The sequence below is a fragment of the Xyrauchen texanus genome, chromosome 21 (assembly GCF_025860055.1).
Source record: "Xyrauchen texanus isolate HMW12.3.18 chromosome 21, RBS_HiC_50CHRs, whole genome shotgun sequence".
NCBI lineage: Eukaryota > Metazoa > Chordata > Actinopteri > Cypriniformes > Catostomidae > Xyrauchen > Xyrauchen texanus.
The window spans coordinates 21226262-21245609 of record NC_068296.1 but is presented as its reverse complement, the minus strand read 5'-3'; the positions used below and the strand labels follow the sequence as shown (position 1 = coordinate 21245609).

The 19348-nt window shown below is 37.4% G+C and overlaps 2 protein-coding genes across 5 annotated transcripts in view; both read right to left on the bottom strand.

Moving 5' to 3' along the window:
* The window catches only part of edc4 (enhancer of mRNA decapping 4), a 41097-nt gene extending 36857 nt beyond the window's left edge, over positions 1-4240 (bottom strand). For all 3 annotated transcript variants that reach the window (XM_052152827.1, XM_052152828.1, XM_052152829.1), the window contains exons 1-4: positions 4068-4240; positions 3217-3373; positions 2920-3031; positions 2569-2668 (exon numbers count right to left, since the gene is read on the bottom strand). In XM_052152827.1, coding sequence (XP_052008787.1) covers positions 2569-2668; positions 2920-3031; positions 3217-3373; positions 4068-4143 — 445 coding nt within the window. In that variant the 5' untranslated portion in view covers positions 4144-4240. The remainder of the gene's footprint in view (positions 1-2568; positions 2669-2919; positions 3032-3216; positions 3374-4067) is intronic.
* A 2856-nt stretch (positions 4241-7096) lies between these two features.
* nutf2 (nuclear transport factor 2) lies at positions 7097-19268 on the bottom strand. Of its 2 annotated transcripts, none has more exons than XM_052152810.1 (5): positions 19189-19268; positions 17761-17885; positions 14883-14954; positions 14339-14437; positions 7097-8906 (listed from the first exon to the last, which is right to left on the bottom strand). In XM_052152810.1, the coding sequence occupies exons 2-5, from the start codon at positions 17860-17862 to the stop codon at positions 8793-8795; spliced, it is 387 nt and encodes a 128-aa protein (XP_052008770.1). In that variant the 5' UTR covers positions 17863-17885; positions 19189-19268; the 3' UTR covers positions 7097-8792. The 2 variants fall into 2 exon arrangements, with proteins under 2 accessions (XP_052008770.1, XP_052008771.1); XM_052152811.1 differs by having other exon boundaries at positions 17761-17904; positions 19189-19227.
* Between the last annotated feature and the right edge of the window lie 80 nt (positions 19269-19348).

Genomic DNA, 19348 nt, shown 5'->3' with positions numbered 1-19348 from the left:
TCAGTTCATCCTCTGAAGTCCATCATAAAAGACTGAAGTGATGTCTGGCTGGCACCGGCTGTAGTTTGTCATCATCTTTCAGCGACACGTAGCAGTCGAGTCAGACACCAAGCAGGAATGGAGCTTGATCTGGCTGGCTCTGGTAACCTCAGAGTATGAATCCCAAACATGTGCTGATCGGTTTTACTCAAGCTGCTAAATCTAAATCATATTGTTCTACATACATATATCGTAAAACCAGAGGTCAGGTTCCTCTTGAGTTTTTTTTTTTTCACCACTAAATAACAACGAAAGGAGTTTTTTTCCTTGCAACAGTCACTTTAGCTTGATCACAGGGGGCTTTAATACATTAAGGCATGATTCTATATAAAGCTGCTTTGAAACTATGTGTATTGTGTAAAGTGCTATCAAAATATAAATGACCTGAGTGTAGAAAAACACATTTTTCTCAAGACAAACATGAATATTGTGAAATCATTTTTTCTCATTACAATCAAACAAAATAAATGCAGTTCTATTGTTCAAGTTACTTTACATTTACATGATTTAAAAGATTTTGTGTTGAATCCTTGAATGGGTTTGAGTGAAAAAAAGTGTTTTTGTTTTTAATCGTATCGTGAAATTTGTGTATCGTTGCATGACTAGTAGGGTTGGGCGATGGCCCCTAAATTGGCAGTTGACGATGTTGACAGTAAAACATCGCGATGGACGATGATATCGTCGGTGGGGTGGGGCGGGGGGGTGGGGATTATGTAATTTCATATAATTTTCAAAAATTATATGAAAAATTATTTCGTTATTTTACTAACCCAACTAATGACTCGTCGGCACTTTATCAGTAGGTTGCACGACACGTGAAGCATTTTTTTTTAGCTTTCACTTAAGAAGAGTTGTGCACTTCTTATTTTAATATCTCTCTTTACATAAATACTATTTTCCACTTAAAAACTATAATTTCGTTATTTTACTCACTGATGAGCAAAAGGTCGAGGCAGAAATGACCATGTACCTGCAGGAAATGGCCATTGATGGGGAAGAGGACCCGCTGACTTGGTGGAAAATGAACGACAAAAGGTTTCCGTTCATGGCAAGATTAGCACGGAAATATCTGTGCATATGTGCTACCAGTACTCCATCAGAGCGGGTCTTCAGCACAGCGGGTAGTGTAGTTACACCAATCCGCAGCTTATTAAAACCAGATAAAGTGAATATGTTGGTATTTCTGGTCAGAAACATCGAAATTTAAACATGGTCTATGGTGAAAGATATTAGACTTCTTTACGCATTTTTCGCCATCCGTTGCGGAGCTATTCGATTTTGCATATTATTTTTTAAACGTTCATTTGTGTAGTTCATATGACCACTTTACAATATTTCAATAACATAATTTATTTTGTAGCTTGTGCTGAAGTTAATTGTGCTGCTAATTATAAGTGAAATGTTAATGCCGAGTTTCGGTCTGAGTGTTGTTCCCGTTTTGTTGTTTTATTTGTTGTTCTTCTATGTTTTAATAAATGTGTGTTATTCATATTCACCTTGTTTCTTTCATTTGATTTGACATTATGGATTTATGGCCAAGGAAATGTTTCTTTAAAAGTATTAACCAGACAAAAGTTATTTGACGTTCGCTGGTCTGGGTTTATCTTAAACTGCCGCTTCAGTGTATACAAGAGCTATGTGACAATGAGCAAGATTTGCTGAGACACTACAACTACTAATAATTAATTAATAAAGGCTATTTTCTTGTAGCCTACAACATAACATATTTTAATCTAAATGTACAGTGTAAGACATGTAAAAAAAAGACAAGAAGCTAACAATGTCAAGATCAATATTTGTGTAGCCTGCCTGACACGGTATTTTCACAGAATAACACGTCACGTCTCTGGCATATACTACAGTATTTAAAATAGCATATATGCATTAGTTATATTCTCAATTTAATTTACAGAGCAATCCCTGCAAAGTAGAGCAATCCCTGCAAAGTTTTTAGGTTAAATATAGAAGAGACTAGGATTAGCGAGTCACACTAGCAAGACTCGCAAATGGAGGCGTGGCATCACGATGGTGGCTCTACATCGTGATGTTGGTCAGCCATCACGATGGACGATGATATCGTCCATCGGCACAACCCTAATGACTAGTGTGGATCTATAATCCACACTAGTCATGTGTCACATAATAAAAGTGTCAATAAACCTGCTTTCCAGCACATTTCAAGCTTGTATTCGACTTATTTGCTCTGCAAACTCTTTGCAGGCTTTGGATTTGCTAGACACCGTTATTTCATGATGGCCAGAGCAACAGATGCGATGATTGGTCAACTGGTTAGTCTCGTTAAGAACAAGTTATTCAGACACATTACCTTTTTTGATGCACATCTGTGATCCAAATAAATTTAGTAAGAGTTTATTCAGTAAATATGTTTCCATCATACTTCATGCACATTTCTTTTCGAATAAAACATGTATACCTCAAGTGAGTGTATACGTTATTTTATGGGCATAAAAATCCATGGATGAAAACCCAGCTAGTGAGAGTCTAGAGAGACAAATTGTGCAAACCTACCTCTGATGGCATAAGCTAGGTATGAGTTGGACACAGCTATTAAATTGCCATAGTAGTACTTGTGCTCCCAATCATATTTGGCCACTGGCTGAATTTTTACCTGTAAGACAGCAATGCAAAAAATATTTAATAACACAAAGTCTATACAACTGACATGGTTCCCACACAATTTGACCGATTAATTTCGTTAACATTTATAGTTGCTTGCGATTAAAACAGAATTTTAAAAATAATTCTATAGAGATTGCACTCAGATAAATATTCTATAGCTTTGCACTCTAAAGCTTAGATATACTGTATATGACTGTGGGAACCCCAAATTGCAAAACAAACATTTGTTAATTCACAAACCTTGTTGCTGCCCCGAGCTTTACTGTCAATACTAGAGTCGCGACTAGACACAATTTCCACATTATTTGCTCTGATGGACACACAGGTGGATCCATCATCTCCTGAGAGACAACTGGACAACAGAAAAACAAAAGACTTATGGCTTCCTTGACATTAACATGGTCTTTCAGATCTCTGATGAAATAACCTATTCACTCAACATAAGCTAAACAAGACATTATAACTCTTGCACTGTATAACAAAATATAATAAAGAATGAGGAAACAATGTATAGTGTTAGGTACAATAAAAACATACATGGTCTGTGTGTCCTGTTCATTGAGCTTCTCTGAGTTGTGAGTATTCGGCTCCACCATAGCCGCATGTCTACTTGTTCCGATCAGCTCAGCTCCAAGAACTCCATTCAACTCTCCGTTGAAAGATGTTTTTCTCTGGCTCTCAACCAAAGAGGGCTCTGAGAAATGATATAGTCGGTAAGGCCAAAAATCAGTTCTGCACACTCTTTGACTCTAAATATAGTGACTACAAAAACACATCAATGCGTACTACTATCATGCTTGCCAGACATTTTGCACGATTGTCTGTTATTTGTGTCACTTGTTATTTTTAAAACAGTCTTGGCTCTTGACGCAAAATGGTAATCTATGAAGAGTTTTGAGCCTTATTTGTGAATCCTTGAACTGCCTCAACACCTAGTGAGCACACCTATGATGCTGAAAACAGCCGTCTAGTTAGTCATTACATTAGGTTTGAGGAAACATCCTTGACATATTTATTACAAGGCTAAAGAAAGCTCCGTCAGCAACATATGACATATTTATTGTATTAATGTCGATTATCACAGTGATGAATATGAAATGGTGTGGAATCTTGAATAATATCTGAACTTGTGTAGCATAAAAACACTCAAGTTCACACTTTCTATCTACCAGAGCACTGACATCAGTGCAAAGCTGTTACTAGTGCCTGCAGAGGTTTAGCTCTCGTATGCTAAATTATATTGTGAATATTTCCACTTTCATTTAACCACAACATTCCAAAAAATACGACGTTTTTCAGCGGCTAAAGTCAGGTGGTTGGCGCTGAAATTAGGCCCTGCGCAGCATCATCCCGCCGCGGCCTAGACGCTCCTTTTCCCGGCGACTTACCGGTACGATCCAGTTTTAAGATGTCCCGAAGGTGCTGGGTCGCGCCCTCTATGTCCATATTGGAACTGGAAGCCATAAATTAGGAAAGGGGGATAAATCGCTGGGAGTGGTCGAATTCTCTATAATTTTATTTTGAGTCTCAGCTTGCCCCTGATAAAAGCTTGCAATCGTCCCTTAACTTCCGGTGAGTGTTCCGACCATATCACTCCCGCACAGCTGTTTTTGGAAGGATTTGTTCAGTTCCGGAGTGAATCGCTTGACTGACTCTCTTGGTCAGTCTGGACAACTCTTGAATGCACATGATAATTTATATTTTTAGAGAAAAAATAAAATAAATAATAATAATAATAATATATATATATATATATATATATATATATATATATATATATATATATATATATATATATATATATATATATATATACACACACACAGGTGGCCATAATGTACAGATTTAGCTGTTTCGGAAGGAAATTGGTACTTTAATTCACAAAAGTGTAATTCAACTCATCACAAAGTATAGTCAGGACTTTATTGATGTAAAAAAACATCACCTCAATTAATCAACATCAGTAATTTGTGATTAAATCTAGACAGCCCCATTTCCAGCAGCCGTCACTCCAACACCATGCGAGTTATCGTGCTAAATTGCTAATTTGTTACTAGAAAATCACATGCCATTATATCAAACCACGGCTAAAAAGCTATTTGGTTTGTTAAATTAAGCTTAACATAGTCTTTGATTTTGAATTGCCACAGTATGCAATAGATTGGCATGTCTTAAGGTCAATATTAAGTAAAATGGCAAAAAAGAAACAGCTTTCTCTTGAAACTCATCAGTCAATCATTGTTTTGAGGAATGAAGGCTATACAATGCTTGAAATTGCCTTCATACAAAGGTGTACTCTACTGTCTTCAAAGACAAAGGACAACTGGCTCTAACAAGGACAGGAAGAGATGTGTAAGACCAGATGTTCAACTAAACAAGAGGATAAGTACATCAGAGTCTCTAGTTTGAGAAATAGACGCCTCACATTTCCTCAGCTGACAGCTTCATTGAATTCTACACAGGTAACACCAGTTTCATGTACAACAGTACAGAGAAAACTCAGGGGTGCATGTCTTATGGGAAAAATTGCAAAGAAAACAGAAAAACAAAAAGAAAGGTTAGAGTGGGCAAAGAAACACACACATTGGACAACAGATATTTTGAAAAGAGTGTTATGGATCTTAACCCCACTGAGCTTTTGTTTGATCAGCTAGACTGTAAGGTGCGTGAGAAGTGCTTGACAAGACACATCTATGGCAAGTGCTACAGGACGCTTGGGGTGAATTGTCACCCGAGTATCTGGACAAACTGACAGCTAGAATGCCAAGGATCTGCAAAGCTGTCATTGCTGCACATGGAGGGTTTTTTGAGAACTCTTTGAAGTAGTTCAAGTTCTGAAAAAAATGTCTTCACATTTTAATAGTAATTTTTCACATTATTAATGTCCTGACTGTATATTTTGATCAGTTGAATGCCACTTTGGTGAAAAGTACCAATTTCTTTCCACAAGAGCAAAATCTGTACATTATTCCAAACCTTTGGCCACCAAAATATATATTGTGTCAAAATCAAAAGTATCAGTTTGTATCTGGTGTGGCCACCAGCTGCATCAAGTACGGCAGTGCATCGCCTCCTCATGGACTGCACATTTCGTAGGGTCCTTGCCCTCACCCTCTGATCCAATATGTCCCAGATGTGCTCAATGGGATTGAGATCTGGGGTCTTTGCTGACAATGGCAGAAGACTGACATTCCTTTCTTAAAGGAAATCATGCACAGAACGTGCAGTATGGCTGGAGGCATTGTCATGCTGGAGGGTCTTGTCAGGGTGAGCCTGCAGGAAGGGTACGACATGAGGGAGGAGGATGTCTTCCTTGTAATGAACAGCGTTGAGATTGCCTGCAATGACAACAAGCTCAGTCCGATGATGTGACACACCGCCCCAGACCATGACGTCTCCTCCACCTCCAAATCAATCCCGCTCCAGAGTACAGGCCTCAGTGTAATCAACAATAAACGTGAGTCAGACCATCACCATGCCGGTGATGTCTGGTAAGGACCTACCTTACAACAGGCCTACAAGCCCTCAGTCCAGCCTCTCTAAGCCTATTGAAGACAGTCTGAACACTGATGGAGGGATTGTGCATTACTGGTTGAACTCAGGCAGTTGTTGTTGCCATCCTGTACCTGTCCCGCAGGTGTGATATTCGGATGTTTCCGATCCTGTGCAGGTATTGTTACACATGGTCTGCCACTGCGAGGATAATCAGCTGTCTTTCTAGTCTCCCTGTAGCATTGTCTTAGGCGTCTCACAGAACAGACAGTGCAATTTATTGCCCTGGCCACATCTGCTGTCCTCATGCCTCCATGCAGCATGCCTAAGATACGTTCATGCAGATGAGCAGGGACCCTGGGCATCTTTCTTTTGGTGTTCCTTTTGGAGTCAGTAGAAAGGTCTCTTTAGTGTCCTAAGTTTTTATAACTGTGACCTTAATTGCCTACCATCTGTAAGCTGTCTTAATGACTGTTCCACTGGACCATATTCATTAATGGTTTATGGATCATTGAACAAGCATGACAAACATTGTTTAAACCTTTTACAATAAAGATTTGTAAAGTTATTTTGATTTGTAAAAAAGTATTTTTAAAATACAGTGTCCTGAAAAAGGGAAGTTTCTTTTTTTGCTGAGTTTATGTTTCAATATTTAGATTTTATAGGCTGTGGTCAACAGAAAATTACATAATCAACTTTGTATCAGAGAAGTTGAAAACAGAAGAGTAAGAAATATTCACCTATATAGAAAAAATTAAAAGATCATTGGATACCGTTTGAGGATCCTCACTTTCTACACCAGCGTGAATAAATGCATGTATTTATATATTCATTTAGGCCAAATGGCTCCCAAAGCACCTTTACATTTTCAGTGTAGTTGAGCATTAACTTACAGAAATAACAATACCATCAGACTTTACTTTGATCTCCTTTATTTTCACAAACATGTAGGCAACTGAAATAGTTTTCTGACGTATTCCCATTGTATTATTTTTGTTTTTTTGAGGGGAAATCAAGCCTTCTTTTGCTCTTCTCAAACCACTGAGACAGTGGATGTCGGCAGGGTTGAGCAAGCGTTAAATATACAATAACACAAAAATATGTCCAGGAAACAATTGTGAAAAAGTGATGTTCTTGCAGTTCGGTCCGAATATTTCAGTGCACAGCTACAATGCAGGAGACATCTTTTAAAAATATACATACCATCACATGGCACAAAGGCCTTTAAATTCTATGAAGAGGATTTTATAATCCTAATCATAGACCATTACTCCTTTACTGTAAACATCTTGTGAAAAATTAAGGGCTAGTTATCTCTTATTCCCCCAAACCAGTATTAATTTCAAGTTTTAGGCTTTAAATGTCTTTAATGTTACCATTCCTTCTTGTACTGGTAGTGCCACAATATAAGCTATTAAAATCAATAAAGAAGAGAATGCACCAAAACATGAAGAGCTTTTGTAATACTACAAACTCAATGGCATTTACATTCCTATTAGCTTTTGTCACACAATTTTCCACACCCCATTACTTAAAAGATTTTTATCAAGGGGAAATGGAAGCTCTAAACTTAAAAGGATAAAATAATAAAACTACTGAGAAAGGTCATCTGAATTTGTTTTTTATATCTGTCTCAATACTTAACATTGCTTTCTTGACGTGGCATCACCAGGGTGTGTATCATATTTTTACCTTTGCATATACACTTTCCAACAAGAGCCTTCATTGATAATTCTGCCATTTGTACATAGATAAAATGGACAACATGTTGCAAGTTTAAGTTAAACTGCTAATCATAGCCCTGTCCTACAGTTCAAAACTACTTCATAGTTAAGACAAGCTGCTTCAAGAAAAACTGGCCACCTATAACAAGACTGAATTTGTAACCAAGAAATTATATAGAGAAACTAATATTAAGCATCTAAAGTATGAAGAGGCAAGCACAGGAAAGGGAAAAGGCAGATGCAAAACGAGACAGGGGGATGATAACATTGTTAAGAAAAAGTCAAAGGTTTTATTGTGTATCGTGGCTTGGTAATTAAAGTCACACAGAGCAGTGAGCAGAAAGTGAGAAGCACACTGACTGGCCTGAAGCGAGGGGGAAATTAGAGTGGTGTTCTTTGGATAGCTTGAGCATCCTGACATCACACTTAATGAAGACTCCAATTTTCAAGAGGTGCAAAGAACTTCCAGGAGCATATTCTAAAAACAAGCTGATAATACACTTTGTACTAAAGCAAAGAAGACAGTAAGAGAGTTGTTATTTCAAAGTCAAAATCAGCAACTAAAATGTAAATATCAAACAGCAGAGGTAAAGTTAATACGTAATTGTCCTGATCAGGGCGTTTTCTGATACTTAAGCTCCCCATCATCATGCAGGTAGGCGAAGGAAAAAGGGTCAGTTTGATGAATATGTGGGCTTTCAGCAAAGAAACATGTCTTTTCTGGAAAAGTGGCAGTACTGTATATGCCTGCAATGTTTTCTGTGATTGACTGCTATAATCCGGTGCTGTTTCTCTTGAGTGTGATGAATGAAGGGCTGTTTGATGGGTTCAGGCGTCACCAGGGTAGAACCGCATCCTCCACCTTGCACCGCTTCCCTTTTGCTAGCCATGGGGCGTTTAACCAAAATTGTGCAGCGCAAGGCGGAACATGTCATTGGTGCAAACCCATGCCTCATTAATGTTCTTCAGGATGAAACTCTGATGGAATCCCATGATGGGGTCATCATCTGCCTAAACAAATTTAGAAACACACAGCAGACTTAGAAGTTCTCATACAGTTCTGCAACACTTGCACAACATAATCAATAAATAATCAAACTTAGACTAAAAAGTCAGCTGATATGCTCAGCAAGTTAAGGAATATTAAACCAGCAACAGGAAGACACAATCTACAACTGTAATGAAGCCAAATTAAAGGCTGAGAGTAATGTAACAGACATTCTCTTTTTCTTTCAGCCCAGTATACATACAAATAAACAAATTACTGTTTTGATCTTGATTCTTGAGTTAATCATGGGAAAGGTTAGGTAGGTCAAGTTAAAACTAAATAAGAAACAAGCAAAGTTAGATGATGGGCTGGTTTGTTTTTTTACACAGTTCTGGTAAAGGATGTGATTTAACCCAGGACAAGGCTGCTTTGTCTCTATATTAGATTATTGTAACCATGTTTTAATATATACATACGACCAATACATAAATCAAAATCCTCTGTTTTTAAATGTTTATAATCGTATTCTTTGTGAGATAACCCATGCATTGCTTGCAAACTAAGTGCTAATGCTGGTTATTGCCAACACCCCAAACAGAGCTCCATGATGTCATTTATGACTGTCTGCGACATTCATAGACATAATATTTCCCAAACTGTAGCACCTGTTCTCCAGAACACATTCACATGTACAAGATCAAGAGCTATGCTAAAAAGTCAATTCTTTATGTTCACACATTGCTTCATAAAGTACACTTTGTCTAATTGAAACCCGCCATCTAAGCTTAAAGGGAATGTTCACCCAAAAGATCAGTTACTTGCCCTCATATGGTCTCCAACTTATGACTTTCTTCTGCAGAACACAAAGATATTTTGAAGGATGTGTGTTTGTCCATACAATGTAAGTCAATAGGGTCCAAAATGGTCAAGCTCCAAATAGGTAGCACGTCAAACTTTTATCGGCACTTAGAGAGGAAGCATAAAGAAAGGTCAGCTGTAAGTGATGCTAGCAAAGCTAGCTAGATAACATTAGCAATTTGCCTCTTACACCTGTAGCACACATGCTAGTGTTGCAGATTGTTTATGAATTGGGTTTCTAGGAGTCATCTCTGGTGACTGTCAAACACCTGCTAAACTAACGAGAGCACTGCAGTCGTTTCCTTTAACGTCATCTTCTGAGCATCTGGCATGTCTTTATTTGGAGATCGGAGTTATCAAGTCGAATATCCCAATCTGATTTGAATGCATCATCTGTACCTAAACTCATCTTTACCCCTCACCCAAAGTGATTTAGCGAATATTAGATATACATATTAGCTACATATGTATTTGCAGTTTTTTTTAGGGTGCTATTTTCAGTTGCTTGCCAGCTATTTGCCACCTAGCTAGGTGCGCAAGCTACCTAATTTAGTTAACATGTATTAAGGGATGTTGCTAATGTGGTGTTAACTTTGTGAGAGATTGAGGGGACAGGGCATACAGTGACAAATTGTTGTTCCCAAGTTACGTTTTTTCTAGTGATAATCAATGACGAGCAGGCCACATAAACGATGTAGTTAATGTATATAAAGTTACATCAAAGTTAGCAAATGCTAGCTCTGACATAAACGCTACATGCCGTGGTAAACACTCCCTCACTTGGGTGAGAGAACTAGAGATGTGGCAACAGATACGAGTAATGCACCTCCACTAATAGAAGAATTTACATTTTAAATAGGCTGCTTTGCTTATGTTTGGCATTTTTTGTCCAATTTTCTAGATTTACCTATGTGGTTAGCAAATTGCACACATTTATACAAGGCTTGTTGTTGCTAAAAAACAACAACAAAAAACATACTATATTGTTTAAGAAACAACAGAGAAAAGTGAAGACTTAAGTATTGAATAATTGTTTGATATATTCTGTAATGAAGGGTTCTAGGAAAAGAGTCATACAGAAAACCTGATGTGATGCCTGCTAGGGCTGGGACGACGCGTCGACGTAATCGATGACGTCGACGCAAAAAATACGTCGACGCAAAATATGCGCGTCGATTCGTCAGACCAAAACAAAGACGCCGGCGCCAGAGAGTATCTTTGAGTGTTCCGCAGAAGAAAAAGTCATACGGGTTAGAGACGGCATGAGGGTGAGTAAATAATATCATTATTATTTTTGGGTGAAATGACCCTTTAATGGAAACACAACAGATCCCAAACATGCCAAGTTTCACCCACTGTGAAGAGGTAGCAGGGTCAAGTAAGGATGTGTCACGATGGTCAACTAGTCATCTATCAACAGACTAGTCAATAAATGGGGTTTATTAGTAGCCGTTAATAGCGGTTAAAACAGTTAGCATGGTAAAACCCTCTTGGAAAAGTTGCATCTTTCATTCTCCTTTAAAGTACCACTGCTAAAGCCATACACTTTCAGACAACGTTCAAGCAACCTACTTAACAGACAAATTTTCTTTTCTCTCATAACATCTACAATGCAGAACTCTTTATAGAACTCAAATTGTCCAGTTTCCATTAGAGGCACAAACACAAGCAAATTCATTAAACAGTCACACACCAGGCAAAACTTGTTAACAGATTTGCATGTCATGGCATACCCTCATGGCAAGGTCACACAGATGCTTGATCTGAGTGCAGCTTAATGCCATTAGTAGAGGGGCATGTATGGAGTGTGTAAATGCAAGCGGGCACTGGGCCTTACAGTCATTAAGAGGAGGAGGAAAGACCATGTGACAACAAAAAGTCTTTAAGCTCAAAGGTTGTGCAAACCCAGACAGTGTGGATACTTTTCAACAGAAAGGTCTGGTGTAAGCCCAGAACCTGGTCATCGTCAGCCTGATAGACAAACACACACAACTCCAAAACCCTTGTATTTATGAAATCTATGCCATGGCACATAAGGTACAGCAAGAGGGCAATCTAGACAGGCTTAAACCTTTTATAACCACTAAAATCAATAATTGTATTAATTTTACCATGTGGAAGAGATAATGCCCTCCTAGACCTTAATCAGGTCCATATTTGCCAATAGCATAGCTGCAACAGCATAGCTGCCTGCCTCAGAAGCAAATTGTAATATATCAGGGGGAAAATAAAAAATTAACAGTACACAGTGAGACTTTTTCTCACAAAAAGATTGAATCAAACAAATTTTACATACAATGAACAGTGAAAATAACAATAGAAATTATGTGGATATATTGAAGCAACATTTCAAAACATCTGACAGGAAGTGAAAGCTAGGTCGCAAATGGGTCTTCCAAATGGACAATGACTCCAAGCATACCTCCAAAGTTGTGACAAAATTGCTTAAGGACAACAAAGTTAAGGTAGTAGAGTGGCCATCACAAAACCCTGACCTCAATCTAAAAATTTGGGGGCAGAACTGAAAAAGCATGTGCTTTTAGGAGGCCTACAAACCTGACTCAGATACACCAGTTCTGTCTGGAGGAATAGTCCAAATTCTAGAGGTCGACCGATATTGTTTTTTTCAGGCCGATACCGATCTTTTGAAATCCGGGTCGGCCGATGGCCGATTAATGCTGCCGATTTATTTTGGCCGATATGTGCTTGTTTTTAACCTCTTATTTGAACCTTTTATTTGAAACACAAATAATTACTTAAGATAGACAAAATTTCTCAACAAATACATTTATTGAACACTTGACCAATCTGCACTTGTACACTTAAATTAAAAATGTATAATGTAAAAACATATTGTATAAATAATGTATAACAAATATATAAAATAAACAAAGCAGGCGTTACAAACTGCTCTGAGACACGAAGGTTGAGATCAAAATGCAGCTTTAATTAAGGGGCAATCCAGACACGTAATCCAACATTCAGAGCATCCAAGAGAAGCACAGGCCAAAACAATAGATGGGTATCGTTAAGGTTTTAATGGTATTACTATCTTACCAATACTGCTTATCGATCCGGTACTTCAACGGTATTCTTAACGGTTCTTTTGTTATATATATATATATATATATATATATATATATAAACAAAGATAAACGTTATATAGGCACAGTGATTTAATTTCAGGAAGGTCTACTAACATTACTGTTCAGGTGTGGTCTAAAAAGAAATCTAATAAAGTAATCAATTGTAAAATAACACTGCATAGTTTATCATAGATAGATTAATGCTTATTAATGCAGAAGTTATTCATTCAAGAGCTGTAAGTGATTTTCTCTTTGCCTTTTGTTGTTTGATTAGCAGTAATGGCTCAATCGTCAGCATGTTCATTAGACCGTTTCCCCTTTAAGACCGAGTCTAATAGGCTCCTGATGCACCATATTTTCTCCCAACTATTTCCATAACTACGTCCATTTAAGACATAAACTGTGTTTAAGTGAATCTCCAAGCCGGTCGTTTTGACATATTTTTGTGTATAGTTGATCGTTTAGACGCACACATGAAACCCAAAGTAGTCTATACTTTGCTTGTCTCGTTGTGGTCTGTTTCGGAGCGCGCGCCGCCTTGGGAACGGTATCTCTTGCGCTCTTTTTATTATTAATAACATTTAGCAACAGTAGCTAGACTGCATTTTACAACAATCACCAATCGTGCTGATTCTGACGTTAAGTTTGAGTTTTAGGGAGAAATGTCAGTGCACCGCTGTGAAGGGAAGGAAGTTGTGCTAGACACAATGCGGCTTATGTATAAATATTATTTTTATAATCTTTGGAAGGCGAAATCTAAAATAAAGACTAATATCACAGATCTAAACCAGGCTACGTTTGAATGTTTCGTTCTGTCACTCATTTAGCAGGGCTCGCGTTGTGCGCGAGATCTCTCTCTCTCTCTCTCTCTCTCTCTGACTGCGAATAGCTAAATTGCGTCACAGACAAATGGTTTCATATAGAAATGGCTGGCGAGATAAAATAACTTTCTATTTATAGCAATAATAAATGTATTTTCTTAATTTCTCCAGTACCGACAGCAGAACCGATAACGTCCGAGCTTACCAAAGCCAGTCCTTTAATAGCCTATAGCGCATTGGTATCTTTTTTATTACTTATTTCTCTGCATTGAGTGACAACCCTCTCAAATATAAGACACACAAACAGAACAAATAAAGTCTCAGATTCACTGTCTGTAATTGCAAAATTCTTGCTTCCTTATTGTAACATGATGCACATGCAACCCTTCTGCTGTGATAATGAAACTTCAACTACGCCATCAATATCCAAAGTAGCCGAACGTCATGTCGCGTTTTTTCTCGAAGTTGGCAGTAACATATCAAAAGTTTTTAATTAAATATAAAGAAGTTATACAAATTTAATCCTTACCGTTTTCTCCAAGTAACTTAGCTCCTTCCTTAGGAACTGGATGAAAATGACTCTAGGGGCACGTGTTCCACAACAACACTAGGCTGTCCACGGATTAATCGGTCGACCTCTATCAAATTCCAGCAACTTATTGTAAGAACACACAGAAATAAAATACTTACTTTTAGTTGGCCTACTACCATACTCATTATGCAGCTGTCAGGGGTGGGCTGGTGGTCTTGTGCTGTTATGCTGTGGGCAATTTTTGTGAAGGGCAAGCTCTGGAGAGATAGAGAGAAAAAATTACGTTTAATATACATTATTTAAATTGAAAGTCTTACTACTCTATATACATGTGTTAATTAAATCAAACATTTGCTAAACTTCTGTTAAAGATGAACAGCTGGATGAAGCATAAACACATATTGGCTGGATACATTCACTAGTATAAAATATAATAATATGAATGCAAAACACAATTTTTTTGGTGCAGGGTGTAGAAGGCTACTTCAAGCCCCCAGTTCTATTTATACTTCATAGATTATCATCTACTCTCACTGTTCATAATAACAGTTTAGCAACATGGTCCCCTCTCTCAAGATTTAATCTGTCTGTTGCCATTTAATTTTATTAAATGAAACTAAACACAAAGGTTTTTTTTTTTATTTCTTTAAGGGGTTTGGTAGCATGCAAAGGCCCTTAACCCACCTAGCACTCTTTACTTACAGAGAGTTTTTCGACAATTGCCGCTTTTCCTTGGAATTGCTGGCCCTCCCACGTAAGGCATGATGCATCAATCTAGGAAGAGAGAAAGAGGCCAAGCAAATAAGCAAAAGCAGACAATCTAAAGGCAATCAAGCAGTACAGTGGAAGTTTTCTTGCATGTTAACAAAATGTATATAAATCACAGCTAAATCACATTAAATTCAGATAAATATTTTGTAATTTAATGCAGTGTTTCCCTACCGGGGGTTCGTGCACCCCAGGAGGTACGTGAAAATAATTGGATTTTGCTTTACCTAACCTAAAAAACAAAATGTATGACTAAAAATAAAAATAATAGGGATTAGGTCTGGGTAAAAAAAATTTGATTTCCCGATTAATCACGATATTCACTTGTATGATGTCGATATCTATTCTTAAAATCCCAAGATCGATCTATTAATATGCTAAATTGAGCTTTTAAATGTCAACGTTTTGAGAGCTTGAGAGTAAAAGTTTGTTTTGACTGTGTAATACATTTTCAAAGATTAGATCCATGCCATTTGTCACTGATGTAGTCTTTTTTTTTTTATATCCTTTCTGTTCTTCACAGTTAGCTGTTGATAAAAAAAATATTACAATCTAATAAAAAGGCTGTGCAACTTCACTCTTGTTAATATGTGCTCTGCCAGCAGTCTTAAAGAGACAGTAACTTTTTAACATGTATGCCTAATATATATATTAGGCATACATAATAATAATAATATTATATATATATATATATATATACACATACACACACACACCTCGGGCTGGGATAAACGATTATTTTTTAAACGATTAATCTAGCGATTTATTTTTTTGATGCATCGATTAATCTAACGATTAATTTTTTTTCCCAGTCCAATTCGATTAATCGACTTGTGACAACACCGGTTTCATCGGGGGTGGGGGTGTATAAAATGTTTATAAAAAACATTTGCCGGGAGTTTGACTGACTGGCGATCTGATCAATCAATCATAATATGCCATTTTTGTCCGACAAAGTAGTCAGGAGAGAGAAGATTAACGTCGGTGGATTTGAATTTGAATAATGGATTGTAGGCTACTGTACTGACGTCTTTCCGCGGTTAAAACAACAGTCCTTCTGATGTAGGCTACATTCATGTTTAGCCTATTTGATGCTATAAATTAACCAAGGAAAAGATGATGGTTCACGAGCAGCTTTAACTGAGGCAATCTGTCACGACACATTAAAGAGCCACAAAATAGTAGGCCTATTTATGGTTTAATTTTCTTTGAATGACCAAATTTGAAAGTTGAGAATTTATTAAATGTTACCTGCTTGGTCCTGTCTGTCAGCTCGTTGTCAGTGTCCTCTATGTATTTTTCACGACATTCATAGCTATAAGCGCATTATTAATAGCTATAAGCAAAAACTTTAGGTGTCGACAACGTATTATAGCCTACTCCAACATCGAGTGCAAAGTGGGGAGTTGAAAAAAAACTTACGGTGCTCTGTCATCTGCAGCTGCAACTGGGTGGCGCCTCTTCAGATGCTGGTGCTAGAATGGAAGGCCATCTCCATTTTGCAAAGACGACATATCACGGAATTGTTTCTTTTTAAATAAAGAATTCCCATACTTTAGAGGAACGAGTGCATGCTGCCTTGCACTTCTGATAGTCTTGAGGGGCCACTCGTGTTGCTACTACTCGCCTGCGCCGCCATCTTTGTTTTGAGTCCGAAGAATCGATGCGCATATTTTGCGTCGACGTATTTTTCACGTCGACGTGGCCCTAATTTAAACACATATTGGCTATATATATATATATATATATATATATATATATATATATATATATATATATATATATATATATATATATATTAGGGCTGCACGATTTGGGGAAAATGTCATATTGCGATTATTGAAGTTAACATTGCGATATGCTATTTCGATTATAATAAACAAATAGTATCATGAGTCAACTTGCTTGGTTATCAAGGAAAATGCACAAATAGATTACTGATAATGCTGAAATGTGTATTTCTCAACTCAAACATACAAACTAGCAACAACAACAATAAATGCATTATATGTGTAATATATATATATATATATATATATATATATATATATATATATATATAAAAATGTACTGTCTACCAAATTGACTATAATTATGAAAAACTAATGATAAAATAGTCTGTACTAAGTTAAAATGTCCCCTATATAATAAACAGCATTAGACTGTTCTAATTGTGCATTTCAAAGCTTATATGTCTGGTTTTGTTGTGATTGTAGTTGATGAATAAACATCATAACCTGAAATGTCATAATCATAATGTTAAATGGTATTTACACTTTGGTTTTGTTTCAATGATGGGGTCCTTGAGCCTTACTAATGGTGCTGTAGGTTGGGAACCACTGATTCCAAGGACCAGTAACAACTGACAAGATGTACTCACAAGTGTAAATAAAATAAAACATTTATGTCTGATTTGATCTTGATTTGAGCTTGTTGGATTTTCTTAGCAAATATCCTCAAGTTACTACTTTTGTAACATCATTCATACATAGTCTATCCAACTATTCCTACTCAAAATGTCAAAGGTATAAGCACTTTGGAGCTCTTTTTAAAGGTCCAGTACAGAACAACATTTCTGGCCTGAAAAGACTCCTCTGTTGAACACATGACAAAACCTGTATGTTACTGGCCATCTATAGTCACTCTGTAAGACATAAACCAAGGGATGGTTTGAACACTTACATGATGACAAGAGACAAACACACACACAAAAAAACACTTTTGTATGATTGTGTTGGCATCTCTCTCTTGGCTAAGGGATTAGTCAAGAGAGAACTATCCTGTTCTTAAAAAAACTTGACACAATACTCACATATATTGATCCAAGTTGAGTCCTGTCTGTGTCGAACAGCTGATAGTAATGTTGGACAAAACTGGATCCTATTTGTTCCCAAATCGGCTTGTTGTCTCCCATTCTGATTCACCCAGCTACAGGCACTGGTAGGGACAGAATAAACTACTCTATGTATGACAAAGTGAGGGTTGATGACTATTATCAAGATCCTAAGCAAAATACTAAATATATATCTACATTTAGGTTTTCCAGCAGTATATGTATAACAGATACAGGAAAATTCAATTATAAACAGTTCTACCAGCTTTTTGGGGCAAAAAATATATGTAAATAATATACATATAGCTGGATTCTTCTCTTGTTAAATTCTTTATATTCTACCGAGGAACTTAAAGGAATCTAACACATTTGTGCTCCACCCTTTCAATCACACATGCATTTGTCAGCAACTTTGACTGGTTAATATATCAGGTGCTTGTCATGACTCATGTCCCAATGGAGTCCTTCTAAACTTCAACATCTCCATTGCACCAAATCCTAGATTTTCTCTGACATCTAACTTTAGTGGAATCTTCACTTAATTAGTTGACTGAAACGCCTTTAGTTATATATGATGAGAACTCCCTACTATTATACATTCTATCATACAGTAGGAAATGTTTAAATGACGATAATAACAAAGCCTGCAGCTATTTCTGTCGAATTGGCCTTTTCCATTCTAAAGAAGGCACACAAAAAAACTATATACTCTGCATTGTTTAATAAACAATAAAAGCATTCTGTCTACCATTCTAAACAGGATTACAGACAGCTCGAGCCTGGGTCCCAAACAAGTCATTCCTCTGTATCAACATTTTCTGTTTATATTCAGTGGTTTCCGTATTATGGTAAAATCCTTCCTGACATACCAATACCTTCGATGACTATTTGATCACCATTACAATGAGCCATTAAACTGTGAGTACGAGAGCCACCATACAAAGATTACCACTAGCTTTAGTTGGCCTCGCCGTTTCCCAGCCTGACTGATTCAATGTAGCTTTAGCCGTTGACGCGCTAAAACAGGGTTGTCTGTCTACAACGAGCTCGCCGGCTAACCCGTGAGGGGAGAAAAGTTGTGTTTTATTTTAGAGTGGACGCTGGATTGGATATGGCCACGGAGTTTGAATAATAACGGACGACGATTAATTATCCGATCACAGGCGCTCTCGTACCGTTCTAAAAATACCTCCGAGACATCCGAGCTGCTCGCGGACTGAAACCCTCGCGCGGCCCGTACTCTCCTGTCCTATAGGCGTGTCCTAATATCAAGAACTTATGGTTATTTTGGGCAAAAAGCCTGAGACCTACTATATTGCATATAGTTGATATGTGCAGCGTGCACAATGTTATGCATAGCACAACTAAAGTGATAGCTCTATATGAAATCTGCGGTCAGTAGCTTACCTCCGCAAGCCCTTAACCGTATCCCCGGTTCCAGTTATGGCGACTCCAACGCGTGTGAACAGAAGTCGAGTGGCATTCTCGATTAGAGCATGCGCAGAGCGCTAACACAAACCAGTTTGCATTCTGGTAGGTTATTGAGAACAGTACTACTGCCTACCAT

What these genes read in the sequence shown, in the direction of transcription:
- nutf2 (XM_052152810.1), bottom strand. Translation starts at nt 17,862, where the DNA reads ATGGGAGACAACAAGCCGATTTGGGAACAAATAGGATCCAGTTTTGTC. An exon ending in CTCAACTTGGATCAATATAT is followed by an intron (nt 14,955 to 17,760) that starts GTGAGTATTGTG and finishes CTCTCTTCCTAG; the next exon opens with ATTGATGCATCATGCCTTAC. An exon ending in CAATTGTCGAAAAACTCTCT is followed by an intron (nt 14,438 to 14,882) that starts GTAAGTAAAGAG and finishes CTATCTCTCCAG; the next exon opens with AGCTTGCCCTTCACAAAAAT.